The sequence below is a fragment of the Toxotes jaculatrix genome, chromosome 2 (assembly GCF_017976425.1).
Source record: "Toxotes jaculatrix isolate fToxJac2 chromosome 2, fToxJac2.pri, whole genome shotgun sequence".
Taxonomy (NCBI): domain Eukaryota; kingdom Metazoa; phylum Chordata; class Actinopteri; family Toxotidae; genus Toxotes; species Toxotes jaculatrix.
This window is the reverse complement of record NC_054395.1, coordinates 10,148,615-10,169,494: the sequence shown is the minus strand read 5'-3', so window position 1 is coordinate 10,169,494 and position 20,880 is coordinate 10,148,615. Positions and strand designations below refer to the sequence as shown.

At 41.7% G+C, this 20,880-nt stretch overlaps 1 protein-coding gene across 1 annotated transcript; it reads left to right on the top strand.

Moving 5' to 3' along the window:
• Positions 1–2,000: 2,000 nt before the first annotated feature.
• On the top strand, positions 2,001–20,623 carry arhgef19 (Rho guanine nucleotide exchange factor (GEF) 19). Its single transcript, XM_041057708.1, has 16 exons — positions 2,001–2,336; positions 13,825–14,515; positions 14,629–15,120; positions 15,801–15,936; positions 16,022–16,107; positions 16,222–16,478; positions 16,614–16,774; positions 16,892–17,044; positions 17,372–17,501; positions 17,688–17,762; positions 17,860–17,949; positions 18,057–18,220; positions 18,663–18,821; positions 18,929–19,008; positions 19,087–19,191; positions 19,382–20,623. Exons 2-16 carry the CDS (start codon positions 13,846–13,848, stop codon positions 19,534–19,536), a joined length of 2,913 nt encoding a protein of 970 aa, XP_040913642.1. The 5' UTR covers positions 2,001–2,336; positions 13,825–13,845; the 3' UTR covers positions 19,537–20,623.
• Positions 20,624–20,880: the final 257 nt, after the last annotated feature.

Sequence of the window (20,880 nt, the reverse complement as noted above, 5' to 3'; positions counted from 1 at the left end):
AAGAATATGTTTGTAATTTATTCATTCATTTTCTATACTGCTTGATCCGTCAGGGTCACGGGGGAGCTGGAGCCTGTCCCAGCTGACTATGGGCTAGAGGTGGAGTACACCCTGCACAAAGACAGACAACCACTCACACACACGCTCACACCTAGGGGCAATTCAGAGTAAGCCAATTAACCTAATATGCATGTTTTTGGGATTGTGGGAGGAAGCCGGAGTACCCAGAGAAAACCCACGCAGGCACAGGGAGAACATGCAAACTCCGCACAGAAGAGCCCAGACTGGAGTTCAGACCTGGAGCTCTCTTGCTGTGAGGCGACAGTGCTAACCACTGCACCACCATGCCTATATTTGTAATATGTAGAATATATGCAAAATTACATACAGTGATCAGTGACAATCGCATCTTATCTTATAAAGACAATCACAAAAATCCTGAATTACACAATGTAATTTTCATCAGGACACAGTTCCACTGAATGTTGATAATCAGTCATTTTGAATTATAGCTCTCTGCAGGTATTTGGAAAAGGTTTTATGTTGAAACCAAAACAAAGAAATTAGATTATGACTACGTTAGTTTCCATTTGATGGCACAACCATAAACAATGTGAACTTGAACCTTTTATAGTTTCAATTTAGAGGTGCAGCTGAGTAACACAATAAATATGATATTGTCTGACAGTGTGGAACAAGATAATTTTTCCAGCATTAAAGCTGCAGGTTTATTTTTCCACTTTAGAGCTGAACATAAAAAAAAAACAACATCAACAGGGCTTTAGCAAACAGTTGCCTAATTACACACATAAATCTGATGCAGAGCAACATCAGCATTTTCAAGTTTGTGTGTTTGTAACAGATGTCAAATCCAAAAAACTACAGTCCAATATTTGTCTTATTTGCTCTGATTTAGTCTCCACCTACACCACTGAGAGAAAATTCTTCCTGTGTAGCAGCTAAAAGCTCCACTATGTTCTGTGCCTAGTGCCTTTTTTCTGTAAATAGCTGCTGCTGGGGTCGATGAAGGTTGATGAGAGCGGAGTTTACAGGCCAGAAAACAAAAACAATAAGTTAAAAGAGGCTAAAAAGCTCTGGAAAGCTGTGGGGAACTCCAGAGTTGAGTGAGTCTCTGTGGGTTTGCCACTATGAGTGACCCCTATCACATTACACATAATCATTTTATACATTGTTAATCATAGTTATAGAAATACTGGTTAGTGCAGCTTTAAAGCTAGTTAAGGGGAGATACAGGAAAATCACAAACAACTCTCCAGCCTTTAGTGACTTGTTTTCCCCTAACAAAAAAATGGGGACAATTAGACGTCCACCAGAGTAAACTGCTGTCCCGAGGTGACCTAACTCCCCACCACCCACCACCATTCTTTTCATGTTTGATTAGTGAACATAGTTGATACAGCAGCGAGCGGGGAGCACTGAGAGAGATGAGAGAGTTCAAGCATGCCTTAGCAGCTTCTTTCTGTCACCATCTGACAGTCTCACGTTTAATGAAAGCTGCACGCAGGTGCACACACACACACACACACATACACAGCCACAGGCACTTCTAGCAAGAGATCTGCACACACAGTGATGCAAATGCATACATGCACAATGACAAACATGCAACTTTGCACTTTTAGCATTTGTATGTGTAAATGTAAATAGCACACAGTACATGAACAGAAGCACAATGCATTCATTTTCGCTGATAAAGCAGACCCCACTAGCATCACATAAACTCATGTATTTATTGGTACACACTACCGCGGAGGAGCAACATTTTTCTCTCCAACTCTGTCAGCTCCCTCCTCTCTCTGTCTCTTTCTGTCTCAAAGCAGGTGCTGAAATGAGACACTAAATAACTATTAGAGTTAGAGGAAGGGCAAGAGAGGGGGAGGAGAAAGAGAAAATGAGAGAGCGCTTCCCCAACAGTAGCAGAGAGAGAGAGAGAGGGAGGGAGGGAGAGGGAGGGAAAAGGAGCGAGAGGGAAGGGAGAGCAGAGGAGCTTAGAGAGGGGATCTGCATTGTAAGTAGCTCTGAGAGCAGCAAGTGGTGGCCGTTTTTCAACCTGTTTTTGTTTTCTGGAGGAGCAAGAGAACAAGAAGAAGAAGGAGGAGAAGAATCAGGAAGAAGAGCACAGATTTGAAAAGTCTGAGCTGTGTTTAAAAAAAAAAAGAAGAAGCTGAAGGAGAAGAAGGGAGGAGAGAAGCCAGGAGGAACACAAGGCAGCAATGGATAGCAGAGTGGCTCAATCTGACCCTGGGATGGCCTGGATTCACACACTGCTGCTGGCCACCAGCCAGCACACACACTAGACTGCTAACGCAAATGAGGTACGGTACTGAAAACCGAAACAATGACTGCTGTACACAGAAATGAGCAAAACAGTGAAATCTATTAACACATTCCACGTTCATGTCAACACCGTTATGCTGCAAGTTGGGGAGTTTTGCTGCCGAGAGTGAAAGTTGAGCTGTGTTATTTGCCCGTTGCAGGTTGAGCTTTGTGTGGTGCAATTTAGATAAAGTAGGACTGTGCAGCTTGTCAGGTGCATTGCATGTAATTTGACAGCATAAGGCTCTGAAAACAACAGTAGAATTCAGGAAACAATACCACCATGAGATGGGTTTTCTGGACTCTGTTTGCCTGGACATTGTTTTGTCTCTACTAACCAAACCGGCCATTTAAATAAGATCCTTCACCGTATGCATGTGTGTTACAGTGGGATACTGGATTAAAATGTGAAATTTGACAGTTGTACCATTGCTTTCACTTTTTTGCTACACAAAAGTTGCAAACATCCAGCTCAAGTAGATGCACAAATCCTGCCAGTGGCATCATTAGCTTCTCTATTCAATTATTCTCTTGGAAGAAGTTGCTGCTTGCATCAATAATGTTTCCAGCAGCTCCCTAGGCAGTGCAGAGTGAGGTGAGCCTTGAATGCGATGGTTACAGTGCAGCAATGAGTTGTTGCCGAGCAGGGCAGGTAAGTGCATGTCTGGAGTATGTTGGATGAGGGGTTGTTAAAAACTGTACATGGCTGAAACTTGGCGCCGTGGCACACACACACTCTGCTCTGTTCTCCTCTGTGGGATATTTTAGCATAAGACTCAAACACCTTCTCTGCCTGCGGCTTCGGGCGAAGCAAGAGCCTTTAGGTTGTTAACTGAGGCCTGTACATGGATCTGCATGTATGTGTGTGCACACAGTAATTTGGGTTTTCTTTCACCCTGTCTCACTGTTTGTTTGTTCACTCATGTGGAGCCTCCAGCTGGTCAAGTTGTTGACACTGCTTCATGAGGGATAAACAATAACAAAAGGAGGACATTCAGCAACCAGGTTTTAATTTTTAATTCTCTGGAAACTGTTCCCTTTAATTGTGAACCACATCTGAAACAGATGACCTCTGTCCTGAACATCCTTCAAACACCCATCAGCAATAGGGTGAGCTGAGGTGATGGCTGCCTTGCTGTCTGCTGTCCTGATGAGTAAGTGTACTGTCATGTGAGTTGACTGGTGCTGTGCGTATGGATAGTCTGAAGGGTGCATATTTTGGCTGCAGCACAATTAGATAGCTGTGGGTGATTTCTGCATTATCTGATTTACTACGGTATGTCTGACTCAAACGCACCACCTGCATGTTGGGTAGATGTGTACCAGGACAAAGCATAAATCAGAACTTTGAACCGTTTTACTGCACTTTATGACAGGCCGGAGATCCCCTGTTTGATGGCAGACTTCTGATAACCATACATTTGTGTTTTTTTTGAATAGTCATCAAACTGGTAAACAAAAAGATTCAGGATCTCTGATTTCATTGAGCTGTGATTCAGTTTCTAGCCTGTAAGCACACTACTGTAGATTTGATTTCACTCTGCATGCCTGCTCATATCACTCACAGATTTATAGCTCAGATCACCACACGGCCCCTCCCTCTTCCCACTTCCTCCCTCCCCCCAACTGTATGTCTGGAGAGCACCTGCCCCATCACCTGCCACTCAGACAGTGGCTGTCTGAGTGCACGTGTGTGCTTGCGTGCGTGCGTGTGCATGCTGTGGGGAAATGATCCAGGATGCCACACCTCACCCTCATCCTACCCCTTACCTCCCTGACCTCCCTCAGCTAACCCTGCATGCAAATCCTACCTGTGCTCCTCCTGTGGTGCTTACGTTCACGTGCACACACTGCTCTGGTTAAAACAAGGCTAAAGTCATTAAGCATCATTGACTGAAAGCGACCTGCCCTTTAAACTTCAGTGACAGTGATATTTTCAGGACGCTCAGTCACTTTCGTAGCCTTTTGGCTTGTGGCCTAAATAGCAGCGGCCCTAATGGCCCTTAATAGCAGCCCTTGCTTCTGCACGTGTAGAGCTGAGTTTCTTTGTTTGTCTCCTGCCCCAGCTTAGTGGTCAATTTCAGAGGAATGAGTGTGCCGAGTCATCCAGGGAATGTGGAAAAGTGTCTCTGTGTCAGGGGGTTTCATCTGGGGGTTGGGCGCTTCTGAAGTAGGACATGAACTTGTTCTCAAACATGGCCTATAAAACAGGCCACCTACTGAGTTTCTATTTGTGCATTCAGTTAATAATAATTTAATAATGTGTTTCGCTTTGACGTGTAGATAGAAAAGTTAAGTTCCCAGAGGGCTCTAACTCCTTGAAAGCACAAATCATTCACTTTTTAGGCAGCAGGGCACAGGATGCGTTATTTATTAGTAAGTGTGCGTGTCTGAGAATATTTGGCCCATGCATGAAGGGTGAAACAAACAGAGCTCAAACAACTTGAGCCCAGAGGCGATGTGTTCCGATCACTGCTGTGACTGCGTTGCTGCACACCTGTCTAGCACTGTAGCCCTCAGGTTATTTCACATGGTGACTTGGCCAATGCAGTGTTTTTTTTTTCACATTTGTACTCATGCAAGATATTAAGCTTCTTCACTAAGATGTTTTTTTTGTCTGTTTGTCTGTTTGGAGTCTTTGCTCTTCTGAAAAAAAAACAAAACAAAAACTTTTTTAGTGCTTTCTCAATTCATTCCTCTAACGCTGACAACACTGCTGGTGCTCAGAGTTGAATTGTGAATATGTTCAGCTTTGGGCTAAAATGGAATAGTTTCTGGATGGTCAGCTTGTTAGGTGTGTTCCACTTTTACCCGATCACATTTCAAAACAAGAGGCAGCCCAGTGGATTGCTTGTGCATACCTGTCCAGATAATAAAAGCAAGAAGTGGGGTGGAGGAGAAGGGGGGTGGGGAGAAACTGCTGGTGCTCAGCTGGGAAAAAGTGGAGCAGAGTGCTAAAAAACAGCAAGGAAGAGCACGCGAGTGAATACAAGAGCAGATGAATGCAAGAGATGCATCAGCAATTTGTTGTAAAGTAGGTCAGCCTCTTGAGAGCTCAGTGGCAAAGGATCAGATTGGAATCAAAGTGCTCTGATTGACAGTTTGAGTACAGAGTACAGTACCCAGCCTCCTCATTTTCACTGAATTTAGATCTGAAAAAAAAAAAATCTGAAATGAAGTTCCTGCAGATCCATGAATGGCACACCTTCTTTTAATGTTACTCAATTACTACAAAACTTCCAGTGCTGATACGGTCGGTCGATAAACAGAAAATTAATCACTTTAACGACTTCAACATTTAAGGGATGAGGTTGGTTATATTCCACACTTTCTTCTTGTCAGCAAATGCCATGAAAAGTCAGGGGTGACAACACAATCCACATCATTTTCACACACTGCAGAAAATATAATCTGCTGGCCGCTAGTAAGTAGATTAACTTTACTGTTGCAAATTCTCGCTATTGTCTGGTATTAATGTATGTACCCTAGCTCTACTGATAACCATTTAAGATATCAATACAGTCTGAAGGAAGTTAGTTATAATAATTATTAACCAGGTTACATGAGATAACAAGCAAACGAGCAACTGCACCAGTGAGTTAAATCATCGAAGAAGTTGATAAATAAAAGAAAGAATTCACAAGCTTCTTCTTCTAGCAAGCTGAACACTCATAGTTGAATGTGGTGCCGTAAAGTCTTACGCACTTCTCGCAGGAGACTGTACCCCCTTAACCCAAGTTAAGACATTCAGGGTGTGCAGTGGGATTGTTATTTTAAGTTAAAATTGCTGCATAATCTTGCTTTAAATAGTGCATTAGCTGGGGACTATTTTCTGCTGTGAAGTAATACACATTTGGTGCTCTAGTGAGTATTTATAGCAGCAAGACAGTGTATGTGGTTGACTTAACAGTGCCCATCCTCATGGTAATGAAGGAACAAGTCACCCAGTGCAGCAGTACTGTAACACTGTAACTTTTTGTTAGTTTGAGGAAAATATTTGATCTGAGGATGAGGGGCCTTAAACACTGGCCCATCACTTTTATTTCATTGTTATTAATTTCTATATATGAAACATAAAATTGGCTTACGTTGAGCTGCTTGTAAAATTGTTTTTTTGATGATGGACTATTGTGTATTTTTGAACATTTAGATTAAGGAAAATACTGTAAGCCATCAAGGTCAAGATATATTCCTAAGGTGCTGGGTTTAACTTTCATATGTTCATGTAACCTGCCAAAAAATCCTAAATCATCACTCCTTTTCTTAGAATCTCATTGCATACAGATAACCATTGTCTGTCAGAAGGTACTGATTATGAGATTTTCTGGATTTACTGCGTGTTGGATCCTTGGCCTTCCATCAGCTTGGTAGCTTTTGTGACTTATGACAAAGCACCATAATTAGATCAGGTTATTTCCATAAGTTTGTCAATAGCTCCTTTGTGTCTTTATCATCCTGGCTGTGTGTCTCCTCAGTGTCAGCTTATCTGACTGCAGTTGTTATGGTGCCAAAGTGAAGCGAGGGGGAGGGGAGGTTAAAGGTCCAAAAGATTTTGCGTTTACGCGTGAGATGGTCGCCATTTTTTCAGGCTTTTAAATTAGAGATTACTGTTTGTCTGTTCCTGTTAGTGGAAATACCACTGAGTGAGACAAGGTCAGGGAAGGCCCCTCTACTTCCTGTCACTTTCAATCAAAGGCTGATAGCATCTCAAACACACACAAACTCACATTCAGGTGTGCCTTGTGTGTGTGTGTCATAGCTCTGTGTGATCATAAGCCGTGTTGTCAGTATGCATCTTCGTAGTGTCTCGGAAGGTCGTGGGTAAGTTGCCTGAGGCTGTAAAGGAGGATTAGGAGGACCCACACCATGTGTAAACATTTGGTTACCCCCCCCCATGCCCACCTCCTCCATAGCCTCTGGGGTGCTCACCTGTCTCAGTGGGTGGAGGCTGGAAGGGGAACGAATACCAAGAAACTCCCTGACCTGAATTTGCTCAACTATTCTCACACCCTCCAGGCTTCTGATGATACACACATAAAAATGCAGATTAGCATGTCACCTTGACATCTGGTTTGCTTTCTCTGAGTGGAATCCTCATTGAGGAGGTTGCCTTGATTGAGAGGTTTAGATGAAGCCCATTAAAATACCTAGAAGATACTTCCTGGCTTTCTATCCGGGTATTTTAGGTGTACATTTAAAATGTGCCAAACAAAATTCAAAGTTACATGCATTGCCTTCATCTTATTCACAGCAAATCTCTTGGCTTAATCTACTGAAATAACATCCAAGAAATTCAAATCATTTCAATAACTGATGTGGAAAAAGTGTAACTTTATTGTCAAAGCATTCAGTTGACACGTGGGAGAGAAGTTTTACTGTTTCAAAATAAAAAAAAGCCACATTGTTTATGGACAAAAAAGCCTGCCTCAAACAAGCATAGGAACTTCTTGCATAATGTATTTAAACAGCAAGTTCCCAGTTGCCCTTAATAATTTTTACGTCAACACGTAATAATTACATCAAAATAATTGGATGGAAAATCATCACACAAAAGACGTGGTGAAGATTTGAGGTTTGTATATTTAATGTGTTTGAGCTTGACACCAGCCAACAATAACTCACCATGACTATACAAAAAAACTGTAGCTGTTTTGTGTTACCAAGTTAGCAGTGTGATCTCTATACGTTGATACAGAGTTGATAGAAAATGTTACAAAAACTGGTTTTGCAAAACACAGGAGGGCGGTTTTCCCAGAAGTGACGCTGAATGATGTCATGTCTTGTCTCGGCAGACAATACTGGGTTCTTTAGTCTACTGCTTGGCAATTAGTGGTCTGATGTGACCGAGTTAAACTGTGATCTCACACACACACATGAGCTGGTCACACCACACTGTTAGGACACTCCAGTCTGTCTGACCAAACACACCGGACTTAGGCTCACGGACAGAGAGCGTGTGGGGGGAGGGAACAGACACTATCATTTTCCAGAGGAAGTTTCACATAATGTAAGTTCCACATTGTGATTTGATACAATATAAGTTGGCAGGACATGCAGGTTTTAATCACCCACACCTCAACGGTGCAAACTACTCAAAACAATGAACCTTTGAAAGTCATTAAATGCTCTCACAAGCTCACAGTCTTCAGTAAATGGATAAAATGTCTGATAAAGTGCTCACACTGTAGTTTGATGATTAAACTGAATATCGAGTTTGCTTCACCTCTGTCATTTATTAGTTGACTTAACATTTAATTTAATATGTTTAAACTAAATACACAGATTGAAATATTTTTTCTATTTTTGTCTGTGTTTGATAGCGGACAGTTCACAGGAATCAGGGTTTTGTTGTTTTTTTTTTCAACATCCATGTTTGTGTAGATATGATTAGGATGTTAGAAAAAGTCTTGAGTCTTCATATCAAACAGAAGGATGGAAAGTGACTTTAAGCAGTGTGAAATCTCTGTCCTGCCAAAGCCAGACTTAAGCCTAAAAAAAATGAATGTTTTCAGGATGCAGTGGCAGATCTCATGTACTGAGGAACTTTGTTCCAGAAAACAGGACCAATGTAAAAAAAAAAAAAAAAAAACATCTTGAGAGTTGGCCTTGATCAGCCCTCAACAGCAGGGGTCAGCCCTGTTATCCCTACTGTGAGTCTGGCTTGGCACAATTAAAGGATAAGGCAGGTTGTTTTCTATATTTTTGGTATACTTGTGTCTTATCTCTCATTACATTGTGAATTTGCTTCCCTGAAGTTGGCACTGACCCCCACTAAAGACTAAAGAAACTTTTCTACTGAAGACATACATTTTTAAAAATGGGTCACAAATATTTAGTTTCATTAACCAGCTGGACACTGCAGTTTTAGCAAATGCAGTTAAAGCAGTAAAGTGGTGCATTTGTTGGCAACTATTTCCAGCTGTGGATTAATATGGATTTGGGGCTCTTGTGAGTATTTCCAGCAGTAGGACGCTACATGTGGGAATAAATTAAAATAAACTACAGTGCCCATATTCATAGTTGGATCAGTTCATTGTTGGTTTTTGTCTTTTCATGGGATTTGTTGAAAGAAAAATATCAAAGACTTATTCTTTAAAGTAGACTAGACCAGACCTGTGAAAAGAAGAGCCTAGGAAAACCCCAAGCTGAAGACATGAAAAGTATGTGATTATAGTCAGTGAGCTGGTCAGAACTGTACTGAGCTGCCGAACCATCATATGTTTTATAAACTATTAGAAGAATTTAAAAAGTAAATTAAAAGTAGATAGGTGAAAACTGACATGCCTAAACCAGCTGCCATGTTCTTTTTTTGGTTTGAAAGTCAGAGACAGTCACAGCCAGACTTGTGGCGCACTTGTTTGATGTTGATGTTTTAAATGATACATTGATATCTGACAGTCAGCCTTGGACAACCACAGAGAGCAAAGCCAAACAGGCTGTTGTTGCCAGGCTTAGAAATCTCATTTGATAGCAATCTTGTGGCCTAGAGATTGTGATTCTAGACAACTAAAAAAAACGTGTTGAGCAGGGAATGTAATAGCTGGCCAGATTACATTCAGAGGCAACATATTTTACCATGTACAGATGTACAATGATCATTTATCTCTGTGGAACATTAAGTATCTTCCAGACTTCCCCTTTAAGGCCGTGTCACCATCACATTCCCTAACATTAGAAAAGTAAACAGAGTAGAAGTGTGTTTCTTCACCTTCATGAGCCACAAACAGCTCCAACGCAAATCTATTTGTTGTAACACCCTCATCTCCCCCCTGGCAAACATCAAACAAACTTTAATTATCCGATTACACAACATTTGACTCTGTCATGAGGCTGAATCAGCAATGGATTTATGCTCATATTCATATGATACACTCCATTAAAGGATTATTCTGAGACCTTTAAGATGAAAAATATCACAATTAAAAATGCTCCTCGTATGGCTGCTGGCATTAAAGGCATGCCAGAGTGCCATTCATTAACTGCTGTATGCAGACACGCCGTCTTAGAGCAGCCTAGTGAAATTACAGGGGGAAACACTGGCAGCAAAGTCCGTAACAGTCACAAATAACACCCTGCTATGACAAGGGAAATTACATGTCTTTGGAATTGAAATTTTAATAGCGTGATATATTTGTATCAGCATGAGGAATGTGCAGTACGTGTAATCGGAGACTGTCATGCTTTGATAAATGTGGTGGTGAGGTTTATTGTCAGTTTTTGGGATCTCTGAGGCTTCTTGATCAAATGAGCATATACCTAATTTTCTACAAAGAGCATGTTGATTTATGGCGAGTTGGCTGTTGGTGGAGGATTATGTGAACACTCATTCATTAGTATAATATTGAAAGATGAGACGATCATGGAAACTAAAATTTATTTCCAGACAATACACTGTAAACAGGGAAATAAGTCATGTTTAATCTCGTATGACAGACTGCAGACAGAAGTAAGTAAAGTTTAGATAATGCTGTACATCTACAGCAGGATTACAGTATAACCAGCCAGTAATCACATCCAGACACCAATAAGCTTGTGTCATTATGCAGCCATGGTCTCGATGTGTTTATATGGCTCAGTGGCTGCACTATACGAGTAGATCAGCATAAGCAGTTCCCACACCCTCTCAGGTGTCCTGTGCTCAGGGCAGCCTGGCCCAGGCACACACATAAAGGCTGCCTTTGTCTGCAGCAGGGAACAGGTAACCATTTGTGCTTGCACTACCGTGTGTGTGTGTGTGTACTTGTGTTTGTGTGTGTGCATGCATACATGCAAACATATGTGTGTGTGTGTGTGTCTGTGAGTGTAAGAGAGAAACACAGAGCGGTAGGACTGACTGGGCAGCCTACCGTTGCCACAAGAACAGGTGTGGCTTTTCAACAGCCTCATACAACACATCATACAGCACATGTGCGCTCAACAAAAAGAAAGGTAAACTATGATTTTCAGTCTGTGATTCTCCAGGCAAACAAACACCATTATAAACAAAGTTATACTTTCAGGAAAGGCATTACTTTATGCTTTTATCCTCTTAAAGGACGCTCCTATGTTCATGTAAATTACAGGTATATAGTTTACTGTGGTACTACTAACTATAATGTCAAATATATGTATCCCATAAAGATTTACAGCATATCACTATGATAATTAAACTCTAAATTACAAATAAAAATGCATGAATTGAAGGGTATAATTGACCAAGAATCTGCAGTGTGTGTGTGTGTGTGTGTGTGTGTGTGTGTGAACAAATATATAAAAGAGACATACATAAAAGACAGTAGAGTGATTCTGTGTTTTGCAGTTTTACAGTGGAATAATGACAAAGTGAAGTGTGCGTAAAAATGTCAGCGTGCAGACTAAAATCACCATTTTTTAAGTGTCGTTTTGATTAGTACTTTTCTCCCACAGTACACTACACAATGGTAATGGGGGAGCAGCTTACAGAGAAAAAAAATTCAGTGTTGACTGAAATAAAGCCACAAGCATAAGACTGACCTTTGAGAACAAATAGCTTAGGTTTCCTTTAACTGTCCACAGAAGAATAATGAACAAATGCTGCTTTTGGCACAAGCTGTCGCTAATTAATTTGTTTAAATCATACAAAGTGGAACAGGCTTGAAATGGTGGAGTGAGTCTCTAAATGTGAGACAGCTAATTGACACTCAGTTGCATAGTTGTATGTGTGTGTTTGTTGTGTTGTTTTGATTTTGCATCCTCTGAACTGATAGAAAGCAAGAAACACAACATTAATAGCTGTCATTCACACAGGAAGTCAGCTCTGTCAGTTGTTCTGGCTAACTCCTAACTACACAGCTTAGTGCTTCACAAAAGCAAGGTTCATAAACAAGCTGGATGTTTTATCTGCTTGAACTGCAGTATAATTTTTTACTTTTTTAATTGCCAAATATTTTTTATATAAACAGAAGAATGATCTACAATGATTTCTTTTGCTTAGTGGTTGCTGCTATCTACAGTTATTTGATTAGAAAAGAATAACATCACAGCCTTTGTTAAAAAAAAAAAAATCAAACTAGTTCTCCTGCATCCCTCTGTACATGTGGGAGTGTGTGTGTGTGTGTGTGTGTGTGTGTGTAATGTTTTAGTGTCTGCACCATTCATTTTACCTGGTGTTTAAGCCAGAAGTTGAGGATTACCTGCTCAGGAAGCAGGAGGGTAAGAAGAGACTGAGCTCCACTGGTGTGTGTTTAAACAGCCTGTCAGGACAGCCAACTTTATGACCCACTGCTGGGTTTTAACAGACGCTCACTGTAAATATTCAATCCGAGAAGGTGCCTGCTAGCTAACCTGGGCTGACAGGAAGGTAGACCAACCGCCAGAGTGATAGATGAGTATAAATTTCAGGTGAAAGGTGAGAGTGTGGAGGATATGCTCTCTTCCTCTGTCTGATCGTCTGTTGTGGTATTCTGTCTGGTGTTGGTGTGTGTGTATGTGTGTGTGTGTGTGAGTGAGAGAGAGAGATGTTAAGTACAGGGGCTGAATGCTGTGTGCAGAGAGGTCTTTAATTAGAGCAGGAAGACACGGCTCATGAGACACACCGACACACTACTCCAAACTTAAGTGTGTGTGATTGTGTGTCCGTGCGTGCATGTGTGTGTGTCTGTGTAAAGACTGGGTTTGACTGGGAAACATCCTGCACGTGTCAGTAGTTTCAGGGCCCATCTCGCTAATTCAAGTCTACTCTGTGTGTGTGTGTGTGTGTGTGTGTGTGTGTGTGTGTGTGTGTGTGTGTGTGTGTGTGTGTGTGTGTGCACATACGTCTTGAACGAGGCTGCTTGCATACAAAAATGTACAGAGGCCATTTTAGAAAGTTGTTTCTGTGCCACCCTCATCGACTTAACCTCCACAGACCGTCTGAACAGTTTATTAAACTTACATAACTCTGCTTACTGTTCATTATACCTGAATATACTGTGTAACACTCAATCGAGTCTGAGGAATCTCTGGCACGACTAAGCTAAGTGGCTAACAGTGAGCTGTGTCCAGTCAGCCATGTTTGATTGCTGGATAAGTAGTTTGTTGCTGTTTCTTATGGAAACATTCCAGTTTTCCCCTGTTTTGTCCCTTGTTTGCTTTAGACTGTTCAGTCATCCCAGCACATTTTGTCCTCATGATCACAGATAACAACACTAAAATAAATTAATAAATATAAAACTAAAAATGGAGCATAATATTTATTTGGGGTACAAGTTACTCATAAATAGTCTAAATTTCCTTATTGCAGAGGTGACCAAACAGAATTTGCATATCAATTCATATCTTCTATATAAATTCTCTTTTAATTTCTAATCTGGTCAGTAATGAACAGGAGCAATTACAGCAACCAGAAACTGTTGTTTCTGGAAGTGACTAATGTATATGTGATTATTGTTTAAAGACGGACTTGAAAAAATGTGAACCCATCCTTTAAGATGTTGGCCATTCAAGTAGAGCTTGAATACAAGTTTTCTTTTTTCCATTTTCCTTTTGCAGCTCCCATGTGCTCGTTCAGCCATGCTCCCTGGGTATGGATTCTCACCTTTTCCTGATTTCCAACCCCACCTTCACGCCTTTCGCTGCAGAGGAGAGAGTCCCAGCATGTGGATCCCTGGCTCAGTAGAGTCCCAGGCTCTGAGCGAGTCCCAGGAGGACAGGCCTCTCCTCCACCCGTGCCACCACAAGCATGTCGCCGTGTGCCAGCAGGAAACATTGGCTTTTATTGAGCTACAGCCACCAGTGACTCCTAAACTAAGGCCAACAGTTATTCCAGATGCACAATGTATAACACACTCCCGGCCACTGAATGGTTTCAGACACACGCTAAACGAACACAATGACATGCAGAACGGCTGCCACAGGACAGACAATGAACATGAAACAATACAGAATTTGAACTCTTATACACCTGACGGTGATGGTGATCTTGAATGCCCCAATGGGACTTCTTCTATGCAGGAGCAGACTGAAAAGCCACGAACTGTCACAACAGTATGTCGTCCTCACCACGCAGCTCTTAGCCTCCCCCTGTCGTTCCCTCTGTCCTCTCTATACACAAACAGTGACTCATGGGAATCTCAGTTGCCTTGCTCACCGTCCTCACCTGAAGGTCCTGGGTTTCAGAGCCCAGACTCTTGCCAGCCACAGAGGAGGACATCACAAGGTTCACTGAAAGAGAAGTCCATCCGTGAGTGTGCAGCTTATTTTATTATGGACAAAGTTAACATAACAATTTAGGTTTTAAAAAAAAACAACTTAAATGCTTCCTCTTAATCTAATAAAGTTATTTCTTGTTTCTAGGGCGAAAGATGCAGGTTTATTCCCCTGACAGCCCAAGCGATGAATCTCTCAGCAGCCCAATCCTGGATGCAGACTACATCTTTCCTGGACCTTTTGCATCTTTCCTGGAGGAGGACCTCAGTGGATTATCTTCCCTGGAGGCCATTTCATGTCCGTCATCCACAGATGGTGCTGCAGATCTCCCAAACCTCAGTCACAATGATATTTTTAATTTACCTTCAGAACCACTGCAGATAATAGAGGACTCAATACTGGGGGAGAGGGAAGATAGCGGTAGTGCAGAGACATCCAGCGCCACAGGGGGGAGCTTTTTGTCACGCAGCCGTCAAGGGGACCAAGAGCGGAGGCGCTTCTCAGCTTCAGAACTCATATCTAGACTTCAGCTGTCTCAGAGGAAGAACTCCTTCACTCTGAAGCTGGGGAAGTCACTGTCAGCACGGGTAGCCTCCAGAGACAGACAGAGCACCAACAGCCTCAGCCCCAACCCTGACTGTGAGTAGACAACAGACCCAACATCATGGTCACATTTCATTGAAGCTGCTTATTTTCATATTTATCAAACCATTCATTCAAACCCATGTCCAGAATGGAAGCATCTGTTATTGCTATGTTTCTTAACTTGTTTATTCAGGTTTTTCCTTTAATTTGTCATTAATGTGTAGTTTAGAATAAGAGATCCAGAACTTAGTCACAAAAATGTCACTTAATGTAAAACCTCACCATCTGCACTGTAACAATGTGTTGTTCATAAACAATTTGTTAAACAGGACGAATCTTTTGGGTGAACAAACTGAACTGAATCACTTCCTGAAACTGTTCATTCATTTCTCAGTTCAGTTGAGCTCTCAAGTGTGTGCAGGGATACACTCAATGAGTGTGTGAGTGATTCAAGTCATTGATTTGTTCGCAGGGATACACTCACATGGAGGCCATTCATTTCTCCAAACGGGAGTCGGGAGTTAGCACAAGACAATTAGGCCTAATCAATGACCTAAATCCTCATGTAGTTACACTTATATATATGCACACAAATGCACACCTTCATGGTGCATGTTCAGTGATTTGTTCACTGAATGTACAACACAATGAACGTGAGCCCTTTTTAATACATAAGGTGCCTCGCTTCGTGCCTTGGCCTCACTTCTGCACAACCTGCTTTTCATCTTCCCCAGATAATAAGTCCAACTCCAAGCACCGCAGTTCAGGAGGCTCTAGTGATAGCGCCCCCCACAGTCCTGTAGGACCTGCACCGCCTCTGCCCAGCAATGACAATGGGATGCCTTTGCATCGGTGGAGCACAAAACTCGGGTAAATAGAGACTTAAAATATTTCAACAGAAAATGTGTAAAAATCACAAGATTTGTATTAATGTCATTTCACATTTTCTTCCCAGAATGCGAAAGAAATCCATTGAAGAAGACGTGGGCACACTTCCAACTGTTGCTAGTTCGAATCGCTTATCAAGGTTTTTGCCCAGTTGTAAGTAGAGACGTTTTCCTTAAGCTGTTGCCATTGCAACTTTTTAATCTATCTACACATTTTCCTGAAACCATGTTTCTTATTGTTAACATTTCTTATGCTTGACTCCTGCAGCAATTCTGTACCAAGAATATAGCGACGTCGCCATCAACAGAGAGATCCAGAGGCAGCAGGGGAAGGAGCCGGGCACAGAGGAGGAGGGCCTCAGGGACGAGGGGTCTGATGGGACCCCGTCCCCATCTAATCTGTCGCCGTCCAGCTCCTTTCGTTCCTCACGAGGCTCTGCTTTTGCACTGTGGCAGGATATACCTGATGTACGAACCAGTGGTCAGCTCGACAACTTCAGCAATGAGGAGAGGAAATTACAGGAGGTGAGTGAGACATTTCACATTTTGTAACGGCATTTGTATTTTGGGTCTTATTTGTTTCCCTATTGGATTGCCACAGCTGTTTGTTAGTTAATGTACCACATGGCAGGCTGACATCCTGTGTCCTCCTCCACTCAGGCAAAGTTTGAACTGGTGACTTCTGAAGCGTCATACATCCGTAGCTTGACGATCGCTGTGGACCACTTCATGTTGTCGCAGGAGCTCGCCGAGTGTCTTGGAGCTCAGGATAAGCAGTGGCTCTTCTCCAAGCTGCCTGAAGTCAAAGATGTCAGTGAGAGGTGAAGTAAAATCCCACTGATATCTCTGTTGCCCTCAGATTTTTTTTTTTTTTTTTTAGATCTCAGTTATCATGTCTCCTTCTCTGAGTGTCTTTTCTGTTCTCTAATTGCCTGTAGGTTTCTTCAGGACCTGGAACACAGACTGGAGGAAGACATTCTTCGTTTTGATGTGTGCGACATTGTCCTGGATCATTGCCCGGCTCTGCGAAGGGTTTATTTACCTTATGTAACCAACCAGGCTTACCAAGAACAGACGTACCAGCGTTTGCTGTGAGTAACTGCTTCCACTGTATGTATAATAAATCATAGCTTGATTTGGAACCCAAACCTGAACTTACATATATGTGCAGGAAAAATTTCTTTGTGCACATTCATTGATGTAATGCATATAGTCCAATTGTTTCATTCTGGATGTCCATAATCTCCTCTAAGGGTGTTCAGGTGTTGTTTCACACCTGCATGACTTGACTTGCAGATGGTTCGTTTTGAGTAAGCTGAAGATTTCTTGTCAGGGTAAACAGCATGCTGGAATTTTCAGCTAGTTGTTTTAAAAGTCATTAAAGTGTTTCTCTGAATTTCCTCATCTTGTCCTTTCAGGCACGACAACCCTCGTTTCCCTGGCATCCTGGCTCGTTTGGAGGAGGACCCTATCTGCCAAAGACTTCCTCTTACTTCTTTTCTAATCCTCCCATTTCAGAGGATCACACGGCTTAAAATGCTGGTGGAGGTACATGATTAAACATTCACTGCAGAATTCATGTTTGCACTTGAAACCCAATTACGTGAAGCTGTAAATGGGGTAATATTGGGACCTGCCAAGCATTTTGCCGCAGCAGGTTTTCTTCCCCAACAGTGCTTGACAAGGGTATTGTTTACTCCTTGGCTTATCTTCAAAAACGTCTTTATTTTTCAGAATATTTTAAAGAGGACAACACCAGGCTCTCGAGATGAGGACACTGCCACGAAAGCTTTCAATGAGCTGAAAAAGGTGGTCATTATCATCTCTAATACCCAGTTGGATGAGCACCAGTATTATCACTGGTGAGGCATAACAGTAATGACAGTGTTGGTATGTGTCTTCTTAGATCATCAAAGAATGTAACTCCAGTGTGCAGTCAATGAAGAGGATGGAGGAACTCATTCACCTCAATAAAAAAATTCATTTTGAGGGAAAGGTGACTAAAATCTTTTTGAATTGTTCTTGAGTCTGGGTGGTTTAGGATTCATCTGTTTTTTGTTTTAATTTATTTATTAGTCAGCAACTTCTTTTCTTTCTTTGTAGATCTTTCCTCTGATCTCTCAGTCTCGCTGGCTGGTGAAACATGGTGAACTCCTGGAGGTGGACACTCAGACGATGAGTATTTCTGGATCCAAGCTAAAGTTACCCACCAAACCTGTGTACCTCCACCTGTTCAATGACTGTCTCCTGCTGTCCAGGAGGAAGGAGTGAGTGACATTCAGTTGATACAAAGAGACCAAGACTGATCTTTTAAGCTAAGCTAGTCGGCTGCTGGCTGTACTCTAGTTCCATTTCTTATTAAGCAACCATGTGAAGGATTTAAACATTTCCAACTTTGGCACCTCCCAGTGATCATCTCATAAACAACCCTGTAAAAGACTACAATGCATACAACTCCCATCAGTCACCCACCCACCTCCCCATGGATCTGACCTGAGGACAGTGACATTTAAAGGGCTGAAATCATTTTCAGTTTCATTTTCCAGCAAACACAAATTCACACCATCATCACCATAGAATCATTTGAAAGAGACTAAATTCTAGGTGAATGAATGTGAAATAGTCATGTACTGTATTGATGTTTGCTGTTAATCTTGATAGAAAAATAATGGGGGGTTTTTTGTTGTTTTTTTTTGTTTTGTTTTGCAGTACATGGAAGTTCATGGTCTTCGTACATGCCAAGATAGGAGAGCTGAAAGTGAAGGATCTTAGTCAGAAGCTACAGGGCATCTCAGGCTTCATCTTCCACCTGCAGCTGTGTGAAGGCCAGCAGCTTAAACACCAGATCCTGCTCAAATCACACACAGAGTGAGTAACAACACTGTGTCCAAATACTGTCAACAGTAATTCACTCAAAACTGGATGCCTTCGCTGACGGTGCTCTAACTAACCTTGTTGGTTTTGTGTTCTCCAAGGAGCGGGAAGCAGAGGTGGATCACAGCGATGTTTCCGTCTGATCCACTCGAGGACATCGAGCAAGCCAATGAGAATGATGGTCAGTAGAGAGCCGGAAGTTCACCATGGATCAGCAGAAACCTCTTAGTCCTCTCATTCATATTTTTTTTCCTCTTAGATATATCCCAGGTTCAGTGCATCAAAAGCTATCAGGCCCAAGAGCACGATGAGTTAACATTGGAAAAGGCCGACATTCTTCATGCTAAGACCATTACAAGTGATGGTAAGGATCTGGATAAAGTCCTCGTTCAGATAAACTGTGTTCCAACTTCATCCTGCGCCTAAAATAATGCAATTTGTGGCCATAAAAAGTTGGGATTGTGTGCGTCAACGTCTGTTTGAACTTTAAACGAGCAATAGAAAATAAGATGTAGTGGGTTGTTTGATGTCTGATGGATGTTGTCTTTCACCAGGCTGGGTAGAAGGCATCAGACTGTCAGATGGGGAACGGGGCTGGTTCCCCAAATCCTATGTGGAGGAAATCACAAGCCGCAGTGCACGACTCCGCAACCTCCGAGAAAATATCCGCATCAAATGTGTCATGCAGAAACTGGAGGGAGAGGACTAACCCTTTTGTCTGAGGTGCATTTCAGTTTCTAAGTTTCATTTTTAAGCTTCTTGATCATTGTTTTAATTTTAGATGGATGTGGGACCTTTGTATAGTTTCCAAGTTCTAAAACAAGCCAACATTTTTGACTGTTCTTATTAATTTCTTTTAGCACACTTGCTGTGAATACAGCTGTGAATACAGCGTGTTGACCACAGTTCACATTCACACTCTGTAGTTTCTAAACTTTGTATGAGCAGTTACTGTATGCATGCTTTCTGGGAATGCATCTCAATACATTTTCTTAAAAACAGAGGAAAACTTCAAGCATCTTCACAAATGTAAATGTGGTATACATGCATGCACATTTACCAGCACAGCTTGTAAAGGTACATGTGTGCATTTCTTGATTCATGTCAGAGGAGATCAGCTTGTAACAGTGTGAGGCTAACTCAGAGTCTGTCATCTGTCAGTCCCTCTTTGAGCTGTCTTGCAGCAAAAAGCTTGTCTTTGTTCACACTAAGTGCTGCTTTAATTTCAGCATACAACAGTATCAATGCACTACAGTGCACCTGTTCATTTCCCTCCATGGATGACACCCTCCCTGTATGGACAGCAAATGGTCTCTGCTAACAATATGGACTGAATGAACTCTTGCTGTTTGGCCCAAACAAGGCAACCACATGGTGGCTTAATTAGTTTTCAGATGGTTCTCACAGTTCTGCTGTAACATAAATAAAATTTGAAAGTTCAAAACATTGAAGGTTTTGATCTTTTCATGCATTTTGCTGACAGTAAAAAACAAAACAAACAACAACAACAAAAAAAAAACGATAAATCAACACCAGCCTCGTTGGAAGTGGAAAAATATACCAAATTCCCCATGGAAGGCATTTACATTGGCAACATGGGTGGTAAATGTGCAAATTTAGCTTCAAAGTTACTAATTTTAAAACTTTGACAAGCCCCAGTTTAGCACCAGTTGAATGAAAGCTCAACATTATTGTATTACACTAATAATGCAGAATAAAATAATGCTTTTGAACACTAAGCACTGAATTACATGTAGGCCTACATCACTCGCATCATTTCCCTCAATATGTGTAAATTTTTTTTTTTTAAATCTCCAAATGATCAACAGCACAGTGTAACTGAGCTGAGACCTGTAGCTTATGAACCACTATAATCAACATTCAAGCGGAAACTCTACCAGTGGCACATGAAATGTTTATAACCCTCCTTTTTTTCCCCTCTATCTAAGTTGCTAGTTGTAATTTAAGTGGTTGCTGTTGCAGCAGGTGTATTTATGCTCCTCTAGCTGGTTATTCTCTAAGGAGATTCTGATGTAAATGTACTTTTCTGTAG